Raw genomic sequence first — 13,780 nt, 5'->3', positions numbered from 1 at the left:
TGTGATGACGGCAACAGTAATATCAATAATAATAAATGTAATGATAATAATAATAATAATGTAATAACAATCGTAATAATAATAATGTAATAATGACACATACCCAACACATACCACACCTATCCTAGCTTCTGTGTCAGTGTTCATGTTTTTTTTAGTTTTTTGGATTGATACATAATTGCAGTGCTTTATCTTCACCTGGGAGTGAGTTATAAAACACGAAAACACAAACCTGCATGCCCTCCTGTCCAGAAACTCCAATGCCAACGTCTGCAGCTTGAATCATGTTCACATCATTGGCGCCGTCACCTGCATCGACACAAATCATAATGTATCGCGACAGAAAACCAATGCACTTCACGAACCTGCGGAAAAGTAATCTTATAAATGATTTCAGAAAGCCCTCCGCCTCAAATCGAAGGTTTCATTACCTACGGCGAGGGTCATGACCCTCAGTTTCTGCCGTATGAGTTTAACCACGGCGCTCTTCTGCAGCGGCGTCACTCGACAGCAAAGCACCGCACGACAGTGTTTGCAGAGCTCCACAAACTGCTCCACCAGCTCGTCTGACATGGCCATGCTCAGAGTCGGCCCGTCTATCACCAGCCCGATACTGGGCTCCATCAGTGGGCCAGTAAACGCTGAGTTATAACCCCTGAACTGATGGTCCGCTCCGGGTGCCAGTGTGCTCCGTCGCAGCTCTCCCAGTGTGTCTTCCAACCTCATTTTACACACAGACTGACATATAACAGAGACTGCGTTAGTATATAAAAACTATTTTTGTTGCATGTTTTTAAAACACATCTGCTTTTACATGAATGTATGAAATGAATGCAATAAACTGGTAATTTAGTTTACACCAGCAGTCAACATTTTTTTATGTTTTATACTCACCAAGGCTGCATTTATATAATCAAAAATATAGTGAAAATTGTGAAATATTATTAGAATTTAAAATAGCTGTTTTCTGTGTGAATATCTGTTAAAATGTAATTTATTCCTGTGATCAAAGCTAAATATTCAGCATCATTACTCCAGTCTTCAGTGTCACATGATCTTTCAGAAATCATTCTAATATGCTGATTTATTATTATTATCGACGTTGAAAACAATTGTGCTGCTTCATATTTTTGTGGAAACGGTGATCAATTTTATTTTTCAGGAATCACAGATGAATAGAAGGTTCAAAAGAATAGCATTTATTTGAAACAGAAATATTTTGTAACATTATAAATGTCTTTACTGGCACTTTTAATCAATTTAATGCATCCTTGCTAAATAAAAGTATTAATTTCTTTAATAAAAAATCTTATTGACTCCAGACTTTTAAAAAGTAGGGTACCTATCATTTAATTTATTCTTTCTCTATCCATTTTTAGTCTAAATGATATTAGAGATAACAGACTAACATTGTAGACAAGACAAAAACATCACAGTTGTTCTAAGCCAATGAGCTTCCATCTAAGCTGTGATGTCAGCAAGTCATTTCCCATCATGCTTTCAGTTTGCAGTGAAGATCAACTGCTGCCTCTTTATCACAAGAGCATTGTGGCACACACTAAGCATGACGTCACATCAAGCGTTTCATATCTGATCCTAAATGAGATTACGTGAATGGACATGTTATCTTGCAATGACATCATGATCTAATTAATATTCATGAGTTGAGACATCATCATGTCGTGAAGTCACATCCACATACTTTTCAGTCTGGCACTGCAATATGTTTTAACACGACTGGTTTGAGAATATATCTGGGTTATGGCTAAATGAAATTTCAGTATGTTACATAAATGGCTTATGATTCTCTCATTTCCACACAGATTTAGGGAATAAACTAAGATATATAAGATGGTGATAAATGATCTTGTAACACATGAAAAACTAGGACAACGGAAAGTGAAGGTTTTAGATGCACAAAATGAGGCATTTCATAAAATGTGTGTAAAACAATATGTGGAAGTCTTCGGGGGGAGATTTAATGTTGAAATGAAACTAGAACGGTTTCCTGCCCTCCTCAGAAGTGTGAAAATGGGATTACAGAACAGCAATCCAAGCCATTCAGAACGGTGAATGCTCTTTTTCTCAGCGCTCTTAAACACAGACTCAGGCAGACATGAAATGAAAAACAGCATATCTGACAAATTGTTGCAAGCGCGTTTGTGTGTTTGAACACGCTATGGAGAACGTCACTCTTGAGGGGATGAAACTGTGTAACATTGAAGCCTCTGTCGTCCCAGATAAACCAATTAACCTTTTCCTTTTGTGCGGGTTCAGTGTTTTAAATCCCAAACAAGATGCACACGCAACACATGACAAATATTCAACATGCTCTTACTGAGATATCGGTTTAAGAAAGCTAATGTACGCCGATGTTTTAATGCCATGTAAATAAAAAATAAAAAAAATCTAAGATTACAAGATTAAAAATGTTATATTTTGAGAATAAAGTCAAAATTACGAGAATAAAGTCATAGAAAAAAGGGCGAAACGTAATCTTAATTGGCATTTTCAAAAATGTTTTTAAACATTTCGCATGGTAAAAAGTTTTTTGTTTTTTTTTGTCAATGTCATGAACTGTTAATGTGATTGACAGATTTGGGCGAGTCTCACCACATGACACTTTACAGCCTGAACTAACCTTGTCTTGTCATAAAAATCTGAAATTATGTGATATTTTAAAAGACTTATTGACCTTGACACAAAGTCATGAGGGTCTGCAGGGGTCCTCTCGATATATATAAATGTATTTATTTTTTTATTTTTTTTCTAACACGATTTCGATTTGGCAGGGAATTTTTTTTTTCAAATATATATATATATATATATATAATTTATATATACACTACCAGTCAAAGGTTTTTGAACAGTAAGATTTTTAATGTTTTTAAAAAATGATCTTCTCCTCACCAAGCCTGCATTTATTTGATCCAAAATTTTACTATTTAAAATAACTGTTTTCTATTTTGGAAATTTTAAAATGTAATTTATTCCTGTGATCAAAGCTAAATATTCAGCATCATTACTCCAGTCTTCAGTGTCACATGATCTTTCAGAAATCATTCTAATATGCTGATTTATTATTATTATCGACGTTGAAAACAATTGTGCTGCTTCATATTTTTGTGGAAACGGTGATCAATTTTATTTTTCAGGAATCACAGATGAATAGAAGGTTCAAAAGAATAGCATTTATTTGAAACAGAAATATTTTGTAACATTATAAATGTCTTTACTGGCACTTTTAATCAATTTAATGCATCCTTGCTAAATAAAAGTATTAATTTCTTTAATAAAAAATCTTATTGACTCCAGACTTTTAAAAAGTAGGGTACCTATCATTTAATTTATTCTTTCTCTATCCATTTTTAGTCTAAATGATATTAGAGATAACAGACTAACATTGTAGACAAGACAAAAACATCACAGTTGTTCTAAGCCAATGAGCTTCCATCTAAGCTGTGATGTCAGCAAGTCATTTCCCATCATGCTTTCAGTTTGCAGTGAAGATCAACTGCTGCCTCTTTATCACAAGAGCATTGTGGCACACACTAAGCATGACGTCACATCAAGCGTTTCATATCTGATCCTAAATGAGATTACGTGAATGGACATGTTATCTTGCAATGACATCATGATCTAATTAATATTCATGAGTTGAGACATCATCATGTCGTGAAGTCACATCCACATACTTTTCAGTCTGGCACTGCAATATGTTTTAACACGACTGGTTTGAGAATATATCTGGGTTATGGCTAAATGAAATTTCAGTATGTTACATAAATGGCTTATGATTCTCTCATTTCCACACAGATTTAGGGAATAAACTAAGATATATAAGATGGTGATAAATGATCTTGTAACACATGAAAAACTAGGACAACGGAAAGTGAAGGTTTTAGATGCACAAAATGAGGCATTTCATAAAATGTGTGTAAAACAATATGTGGAAGTCTTCGGGGGGAGATTTAATGTTGAAATGAAACTAGAACGGTTTCCTGCCCTCCTCAGAAGTGTGAAAATGGGATTACAGAACAGCAATCCAAGCCATTCAGAACGGTGAATGCTCTTTTTCTCAGCGCTCTTAAACACAGACTCAGGCAGACATGAAATGAAAAACAGCATATCTGACAAATTGTTGCAAGCGCGTTTGTGTGTTTGAACACGCTATGGAGAACGTCACTCTTGAGGGGATGAAACTGTGTAACATTGAAGCCTCTGTCGTCCCAGATAAACCAATTAACCTTTTCCTTTTGTGCGGGTTCAGTGTTTTAAATCCCAAACAAGATGCACACGCAACACATGACAAATATTCAACATGCTCTTACTGAGATATCGGTTTAAGAAAGCTAATGTACGCCGATGTTTTAATGCCATGTAAATAAAAAATAAAAAAAATCTAAGATTACAAGATTAAAAATGTTATATTTTGAGAATAAAGTCAAAATTACGAGAATAAAGTCATAGCAATAAGAGATTAAATTGGTCATATTTTGAGAATAAAGTCGTAGCAATATGAGATTAAATTCATAACATTTTGAGAATAAAGTCAAAATAACAAGAAAATTATGAGCAATATGAGATTAAAGTCGTAATATTTTGAGAGTAAAGTCGTAGCTATATGAGATTAAATTCGTAACATTTTAAGAATAAAGTCAAAATAACGAGAAAATTATGAGCAATATGAGAATAAATTTGTAATATTTTGAGAATAAAGTCATAGCAATATGAGATTAAATTCGTAATATTTTGAGAATAAAGTCGTATCATTATAAGATTAAATTCGTAATATTTTGAGAATAAAGTCGTATCATTATGAGATTAAATTCGTAATATTTTGAGAATAAAGTCATATCATTATGAGATTAAATTCGTAATATTTTGAGAATAAAGTCAAAATTATGAGAGTAAAGTCATAGCGATACGAGATTAATTGTCGTAATATTTTGAGAATAAAGTAGTATATTGCTTGACTAAAGTTAAATAATGTGAAAATTCCACCTGCTCCACAAAAACCGTCTGTGGAGTCCAACTTTTCATTCTTCACATGTATTTAATGCTACGACTTTATTCTCAAAATAATTAAGAATTTAATCTCATATTGCTATGATATTTTTCTCGTAATTTTGACTTTATTCTCAAAATATTAGATTTATTAATTTTTTTATTTTTTTACGTGGCACTAAAACACCGTTGTACAAACTTGATGCTGTTCACCAACCTAATTTTTCTGATGAAGCTGGTTGACTAACACAGGTCAAACTCTGTTCAGTTACAGAAGCATTAGTTAGTTGGCACTGACTAGCAGACTGAAGTACCTTCCTGTTGGTGCTGAAGGTGAACACCAGGTCCTCATGCTCGAGCAGCTTGCAGGAGTATGCGATGTTGATGGCCGTCTCGGGTTTGTCCCCTGTCAGCACCCATAACTGCATGCCAGCTCGTCTCAGAGCCAGGATGGTTTCTGGGACACTTTCTTGGAGACGGTCCTCAATGCCGGTGGCCCCTGTGGGAGACTCCAGAAGGTCAGTTTACATTTCACTTCCCGAAACTGTGACTTTGAATGTTATCTTATATGATTACACTCTTAAAGGGGACATCGGATGCAAAATTCACTTTTACATGGTGTTTGCATTTAAATGTATAAACGTATAAACCCTACAATGATAAAAATCCATTCACTACTTTTTTTAAACACCAAAAAACCTAAACAGGCTCAATAATCAAGCCGTTTTGATTTTCTGAGCACTATGACATCATACTGTGCAGGCCCTGCCCACGACCGCTGACGGACTGTCCCGTATTTGCATATCTCCGCCCTCAGCCAGTTGTACGCTGTCTGCAATTTTCTTGGCGCTCGAGCAGCTGTAGCGACAACAATGCCTCGTTCTATGGAATAGGGGGCGGGGGCTCTGCTATGACTTATTGGTCAGCAGAGCTCATTAGCATTTAAAGAGACATGCACCGAATCGGGTTGCTGTGTACAGAGCTGTTTTTGACAAGGTAAAAAGGGTGCTGAATTTTAACCAAAGTATGTTACAGACATTTCATGAAGACCCTAAATAGTCATAACAACTTGTGTAAAGTGGGCATCCGATGTCCCCTTTAAAAATGAAGATTCTTTACTAGCACTTATGATTCTGTGAAGAACATTTAACATTAATTGAACATTTCCATTGTACAAAAGGTCATCTTGTTTCCGCCACGGGATAGAAAAAATAAAGATAATTCTGTGTTTTTATCCACAATTCTGGCTTTTATCACAATTTTGAGAATAAAGTCGCAGAATTGTGAGGAATTAATTTGCAATTGTGGAAAAAAAAAAGTTGTGAAATACAAAATTGGGGAAATTTTTGGGAAAAAAGTCAGAACTGCAAGAAGTAAACTGAATTCTAGGGGAAAACGGACCGAAATGACAGATATAAACTCGCAATTGTGGGGAAAAAAAGTGTCAGAAATGTGAGATATAGACTAAAAATATATAGGGAAAAAAAATCGGAATTGTGAGATAAAAAGTTGCAATTACCTTGATTTTTTTTTAAAGGGGTCCTAATATGCTCTTTTACAAAGTCTTGATTTTGTTTTGGGGGTGTACTAGAACAGGCTCTCATACTAGGTTGCTCGAAAAACACATTATTTTTCACATATTTTACATTATTACAACATCTCTCTCCCCAGTCTGGCATGAACGGCTCGAATAGTTCCTGTATCAAATGAAGGCCCGCCTTCTGAAATACGAAATGTGCTGTGATTGGTTAGCTGGGCCAGTGTGTTCTGTGATTGGTTAGCTGGACCAGTGTGTGTTGTGATTGGTTAGAATTCAGAGAAAAAAGTCAGAACTGCACGATATTAACTCACAATAGCAAGAAAAAAAAAACAAGTTTCCATAGGTTCTTTGCAGTGGAAAAAGGAAAGAACCTTGTTTCTTTAATTTTTTTAATTAACATCCTCTTCACACTAAGAAAAAAATGGTTCTTGTACGAAGTGTTCACTGAAAGGGTTTCTGGGAAACCCCAAATAGTTCTTCTGTGGCCCTGCTGCAAAAAAATCCCCCTTTTGGAGGCTTTATTTTTAAGAGTGACAATCATCAGTGGCACATGAAGGGAGCGCAGACTGTACCCAGCAAATTGAAGTTGCTCTCGATGAAGTTTGCGGTTTCCATGAGACGCTCCTCTTTCTCATCCATGGCTGACAGCGCCTCCTGTCTGACAGCCGACCAGGCCCTGAACTCCTGCTCACTGATGACCTTCAGAGAAAAACACACAGCTTTCCATCAGCACCACTGCTCAACACATTTAGTCTTACTACAACGATCTCTACAGAACTTCTACCTTTTTGGCAAAGCACAGCGTCCGTAATCCATTCCTGGCGTACATGTCAAGGTCTTTTTGGGTTTTTACAGGAACTTGCTTCGCCTCACTATCCACTTGTGTCATATCTGTGAAAAACAAACGACACACACACATTCAAATCTGCCACGGTGGCTATATGTGACCCTGGACCACAAAACCAGTCATAAGTGTCAATTTTTCAAAATTGAGATTTATACATAATCTGAAAGCTGAATAAATACGCTTGTTAGGATAGGACAATATTTGGCCGAGATACAACTATTTGAAAATCTGGAATCTGAGGGTGCAAAAAAAAAAAAATCAAAATATTGAGAAAATCATCTTTAAAGTTGTCCAAATTAAGTTCTTAGCAATGCATATTACTAATCAAAAATTAAGTTTTGATATAGTTACGGTAGGAAATTTACTAATTATCTACATGGAACATGATCTTTACTTAATATCCTAATGATTTTTGGCATAAAGGAAAAATCTATAATTTTGACACATACAATGTATTGTTGGCTATTGCTACAAATATACCCCAGCGACTTAAGACTGCTTTTGTGCTCCAGGGTCACATATTTCAATTACATTTCATTTGAATGCCGGAAACTTCAATTTTAGCCTGTTCCTTTGCTATCTTGAGATATCGTATGATTTCAGAAGACTTGGAATATAGTGCACAAATCATTATACTTTTTATTATGCTTTACTTTCATGTGGATTTTGGAGATTCACAATCACAATCTTTTTATCTCCATTTTTGTTCCATTAAGGAACCAAACAAAATATTGTTTAAATAAAACAAGCTATTTATTTTAACCATCTTCATTTTGGTTCCATTTAAAAACAAAAAAAATCTTTATTTTACAATAAAACAAGTAAATGATGATACATTTTTAGAAATTTAAAAAACATTTTCTATAATTAAGCTACATTTAAGAGAAAAGGTGAAAACGTGTTACAACTAACATTGTAAGCTCATTTACAGTATGTCCAATTATTTGTGTTCATATTAAAATTGCTTTAGACAAAATAAATAAATAAAAATCTAGTTTCAAAATGGGGACATGACAATATCTATGTAATTTTGAATTTAAAAAAAATATATTTTATTCAACGAGGACACATTCAACTGATAAAAAAGTAATAAAGACTTTTATAATGTTACAAAAACTTCCATTTCAGACAAATGCTGTTCTTTTGAACTTTCTATTCATTAAAAAATCCTGAAAAATGAAATGTATCACCGTTTCCACAAAAATACGAAGCAGCACAACTGTTTTCAACATTGATAATAATCAGAAATGTTTCTTGAGCAGCAAATCAGTATATTAGAATGATTTCTGAAGATCATGTGACACTGAAGACTGGAGTAATGATGCTGAAAATACAGCTTTGATCACAGAAATAAATTTCATTTTAACAGATATTTACATAGAACACAGCTGTTTTCCATTTTAATAATATTTCACAATATTACTGTATTTTTTATCAAATAAACGCAGCCTTACTGAGCCCAAAGCTTTGAATGGTGTACGCTGCTTCATGTTTTTGATCTTTCATGCTCACCTGAAAAAACATTCCCCAGTCTCTCCATGACGGCTGAATCAGCTCCTTTCGTGTACATGGTGATTTCTTTAGTGTGTGGATGTCGCACTATGATGGACATCCTCCTCCTCGTGGAGTCAAAGGTCAGGATGTCCAACACCTCAAACTTCAGCAGCGCTTCATTGGGCAGCTTGACAGTCACATAATGAGGAGTGCGCTCCACCATGCTGAACCCATAAGCCTTTGCAGCGTGTATGAGAGCGGCCTCATCTGGGCTGTGGGCCTCGTAACACACCTCCTCCGACCCAGACGGACTGCTTTTAACCTTGCGTTCACTCGAAATCCCCTTCTGCCCCGTGGCGTCTGAGACATTGGAGCTGTGAAACCCGTCGGACTCGTCTTCATCCGTGGAGAAAGGATCTGCGAGTGTCTCCACGCCTCTCTTGAAGAACTTCATGGAGGTGAAAACTTTTCCCAGACCACACTTTCTGAACCACTGCCGCATGTTATGAAATGAACCTCCTGAGTATGAGGAGTTACGGCGCCCTTTGACCTGGAAAAATACAAGCAATTATTTGCTTGACAGATGCTGTACAGAATGATAGAATACTGCATTATTACACCAGTATTACTGCTTCATTACTGCATTATTGCATTTTTTTAAAAGGCATTTGAAACCTTGCATGCCAATTTAGCTTGTAGAGTTCAGTTATGTCCAAAATGAATTATCAAGTCTGTTTAATAAAGTCTTAATTTTGGCAGTCTGTTCAAATGATGAATCAAGAACGAAGTAAAAAAAAAAACATTACTTCACAAGTGCATTGCATACAGTTTCCAGCGCAACGGGATCTGTTGTGTCCTACACTTTTTGACAAATACAGTAGACATTCTGTGCAAACTGGCAATTTCCATTTTGTGCTCAGTATGCATGCTACAGAAATAGTATGCATAGTATGCATGTTTTTTGAACACAGCCTAAGTCTTTCTTAACATCACATGTGCACATTGCATGTGAAATTCACATGCAATTAAAAAAATAAATAAATAAAAAAAAGAAATAAAAGATTTTATTCAGCACGGATGCATCAAATCGATCAAACTGACAGTAAAGACATTTATAATTTTACAAAACACTATTTCAAATAAATGCTGTTCTTTTGAACTTCATATTCATCAATTATCCTTAAAAATGTATCATGATAATAACTGATAAATATGAAGAATAAACGCTTCTTGAGCAGCAAAATCAGCATATTAGAATGATTTCTGAAGATCATGTGACACTGAAGACTGGAGTAATGATGCTGAAAATGTAATTAAATTTATTAAAAATGCAAATGTTACTTTAAATTAGAATATTTCACAATATTTCTGTTTTTACTGTAATTTTAATCAAATACACAATCTTGGCAAGCAAAAATCGTTCTGAGTCTGACCCCAAACTTTTGAACGGTAGTGTACATATTGGTTATTTGTAATATCACAAATAGTCTACTCTCTGTAGAGATAAAGGTAGATGTTGTATTTAAAAGCATTATATATATATATATATATATATATATATATATATACACACACATTTTTTTTTTATTTTTTTTTTATAATTGGTAAAAACCCAATTCTGAAATGAATCATTTACATCAGATTTTCTTTTATAACTGTGTGCTCGGTTAATTATGATAAACCTGAAATACTGCAAATATTGAAACGGAGCCCATGTTCCTTCATAATGCTCTAAAAGACACTAATAATGGAGTTCTTCAGGTGCTGTGGATCTGCATACATTGTGACTGCCTCTTAAGTTGTGATGGACCCAGGGTAATACAATCATGCTCCACTGGTAATCAACTTAATTAATGTTGACCCGATGTCTTTGAACGTCTCAGTGCTACAGGTCTGAGGCCAAATATAATTCCTACCCTGGACAAAGTGCTTCGCTCGGGGTCCTCGAGTGCAATTTGGGAAATTAGCGCTGACCAGCAGTGAAGGATCCTCAGCTACGCTAAACTTCTCTCTCAGACTCAACTCATTACGGATGTGTGGTTGACTGACATGTGACTGATGAAAAATCTAATTGCCTGCACCAAGTAAGTGCTTGCTTGAGAATTAAAATGTAGTAATTATAAAACGAAGCACTAGCCAAAGAAGAATTAGTCATGCAGGGGCAGCAATAAAATATCTCGGGGCAACGAGACTGCAGCCACAGGTACTCAGTGTGCAAGAGGTGTAGTTTACATGGCGGGCTATTATTGTTAATGTTTAGACAGTTTTTGTGCTGCATGTCAGAGCACTGAGCACGTCCCCAACCCTCTCGGCTCCAGCAAGGTCAGCGTTCGCTCTCACCCTCTGTTTTTGGGCCTTCACTGAGGAAACCAGCACTGTGTTGCAGATGGCCAAAGCCAGAAAAAAGTCCAGGTAGGGCCCGGTCTGGATGCTCGCCATCTGACGGTCCACCTCCAGCATCAGCTTCCTGTCTGGAACCACCACTGTTTCCTGTTTGAGGAAATACGGCTGCGATTACATCATGCACAACAAGACCATGCAGTCTGTTTCCATAGACGGAAAATTACACGACATCGTACGACAACAAAAGGCGCGACTTCATAGGAAGAGGCAGTGGGACACAAGACGATCTGTACAGTATCAGTAGCCCATGTTTAATGCACCCCGGCGGCCCCATATGTCAACAGATCGAAACACAGCGGATCAGAGCCAGCATCGCTGTGCTCATAACTGACACCAAACTGCTCGGCCATCTGCGGGGCAGACCGTGAGAATGCAGGAGAATGGGTCAGAAATGACATTTCGGCTTTATTCAAATTATTTAATATGCTGTCATTTGCAATAATTGATTATTTTATTGGTTGGGCATCTGAGAGCTTCCCTTTTATCTGCTGAATTATTTTCTTATTTTCCGTTACAAATATCTAAACATTCTTAAATCGAGATATTAAGTCTTGTTTTCTGAAAAATTTATCAATTTTGTTAGTGTCTGCTTAAAACAAGAACAAATATCTGCTAATGGGGTAAGAAAAATAAACTTAATTCAAAGGGTATTTTTCTTACCCCATTGGCAGATATGTTTTCTTGTTTTAATAAAAAAAAATAAAAAAAAATAAGACTTAAAGGGCAAGTTCACCCAAAAATGAAAGTTTTTCATGTTGTTCCAAACCTGTACCTTCTTTATTCTGTTAAACACAAAAGAAGATATTTTGAAATATGTTGGTCACCAAACAGCTGGCGGTAGATGTTGACTTCCATAGTATGGAAACAAAAATATTATGGAAGTCAATGGCTACTGTCAACTGTTTGGTGACCCACATTCTTCAAAATATCTTCTTTTGTGTTCAACAGAAGAGAGAAAAACTTGAAACTTTCATTTTTGGGTGAACTATCCCTTTAAACAAGACTGTGGCCATATTTTATTATATTGGTTAATGCACGTATTCAAGCATTGCATTAAATCTCCACTGTACCAAGTGTGCTACTGAGCAAGTTTACTAAATTAGAAAAGTCATGTATACACTGGTTACAGTATGTTATGCAAACATCAAAATGTATTTTACAAATCATGCACTATGGTAAAAGTGCTCTGAGGGCATAACACTATTGTGCAAGGAACTGTGTAAAAATAAGTCTTTATTAATTGATAATCGGCCCTGTAATCATAATTTGTGTGAACAGAAATTAAAGCTGTTTTACTGTTTAGTGTTCATTTCAGCTGGATACTGCATTGTATGTATAGGTATGCTTTTGGAGTTTGCAAAAATGTAGGTAGAGTCAAATACTCACAATAAGCCTGAAAGAGACATTTCTTTCAAACCAAATCATCCTGGATTCCCAACCTTCACCCCGAAAACACAGATATCAACGTCTTTTGATCTATGTTCTCACCAGAGGACTGCTGAAGGCCATGTCACTTTGGGCTCCTGCTTCCACTTTTGATCTGCGCCGACTGGCAGCTGTGACTTGAGTGTTGGCGTGATTTTTGTCTCCTGTGTGGACGTCCTGTAATTCTTCCAGAGGGAAGAGCGGAGGAAGCTTTGTCTGTTGGTAGATAGTGACCTCCTCCTCTTCATTTGCTCCACTGAGGACCGCCAAACGAGCAGCTGAGGAGCGCCAAAAATAACAGCCAGCCTTATTATTGCTTAAGCTAATTATACCAATTTACAGCAAATTAAAGTAAACAATTAACCAAAAAAAGTAAAAAATAAATGACAAAAAATAATAAATTTGAAAAACTTTTTAAAAAATGTAACATTTTAATAAAAAAAAAAAACATTTAAATTAAACATTTCAAAAATTGATTGCTTAAGCTAATTATACCAATTTACAGCAAATTAAAGTAAACAATTAACCAAAAAAAGTAAAAAATAAATGACAAAAAATAATAAATTTGAAAAACTTTTTAAAAAATGTAACATTTTAATAAAAAAAAAAACATTTAAATTAAACATTTCAAAAATTGTTACATTTTTGCTTTAAAAAAGCAAAATTGTAATAAAACTAAATAGAAGAGAGAAATATTGTGCACCAATTTAAAATATTTAAAAGTAGGGCTGCCCCCTAATAGTCGACTAACGTTTAGTTGACGAGAAGAGGCTTGGTCGACCAAAATTTTATTAGTCACACAAAAAAAAAATCCACAGGAAGTGGTGAAGTCATATATGGCTTATCATCTGAAATATGTAAGTATTAGCAACTTTACATGGCTGCTCAATCTAGTGTTAACCTAGAAAAATGTGTGCTATTCAAGTATCTGAACAGTAGCGCACTCACAGCGTGACAGATAAAGCCGCCGATGCGCTCACTTGCAAATATCTGTCATTTTGGTCATACAGATAAGAGTAATACTGTCACGATCTGCTACGGTGCGGGAACACGGAGCAAGGAAC

General features: G+C 35.5%; 1 protein-coding gene across 1 annotated transcript in view; it reads right to left on the bottom strand.

Moving 5' to 3' along the window:
- atp10b (ATPase phospholipid transporting 10B) overlaps positions 1-13,780 on the bottom strand; it is a 54,168-nt gene that overhangs the window by 11,857 nt on the left and 28,531 nt on the right. The window contains exons 8-15 of the mRNA XM_016471484.1: positions 12,780-12,994; positions 11,229-11,378; positions 8,907-9,438; positions 7,332-7,438; positions 7,120-7,246; positions 5,322-5,506; positions 432-738; positions 233-309 (exon numbers count right to left, since the gene is read on the bottom strand). Of these exons, the coding sequence (XP_016326970.1) occupies positions 233-309; positions 432-738; positions 5,322-5,506; positions 7,120-7,246; positions 7,332-7,438; positions 8,907-9,438; positions 11,229-11,378; positions 12,780-12,994 (1,700 nt within the window). The remainder of the gene's footprint in view (positions 1-232; positions 310-431; positions 739-5,321; positions 5,507-7,119; positions 7,247-7,331; positions 7,439-8,906; positions 9,439-11,228; positions 11,379-12,779; positions 12,995-13,780) is intronic.

This window comes from Sinocyclocheilus anshuiensis, unplaced genomic scaffold (assembly GCF_001515605.1).
Source record: "Sinocyclocheilus anshuiensis isolate Anshui unplaced genomic scaffold, SAMN03320099.WGS_v1.1 scaffold84, whole genome shotgun sequence".
NCBI classification, from domain to species: Eukaryota; Metazoa; Chordata; class Actinopteri; order Cypriniformes; family Cyprinidae; genus Sinocyclocheilus; species Sinocyclocheilus anshuiensis.
The sequence above is the reverse complement of the archived record's forward strand: the minus strand, read 5'-3'. Positions and strand labels throughout refer to the sequence as shown.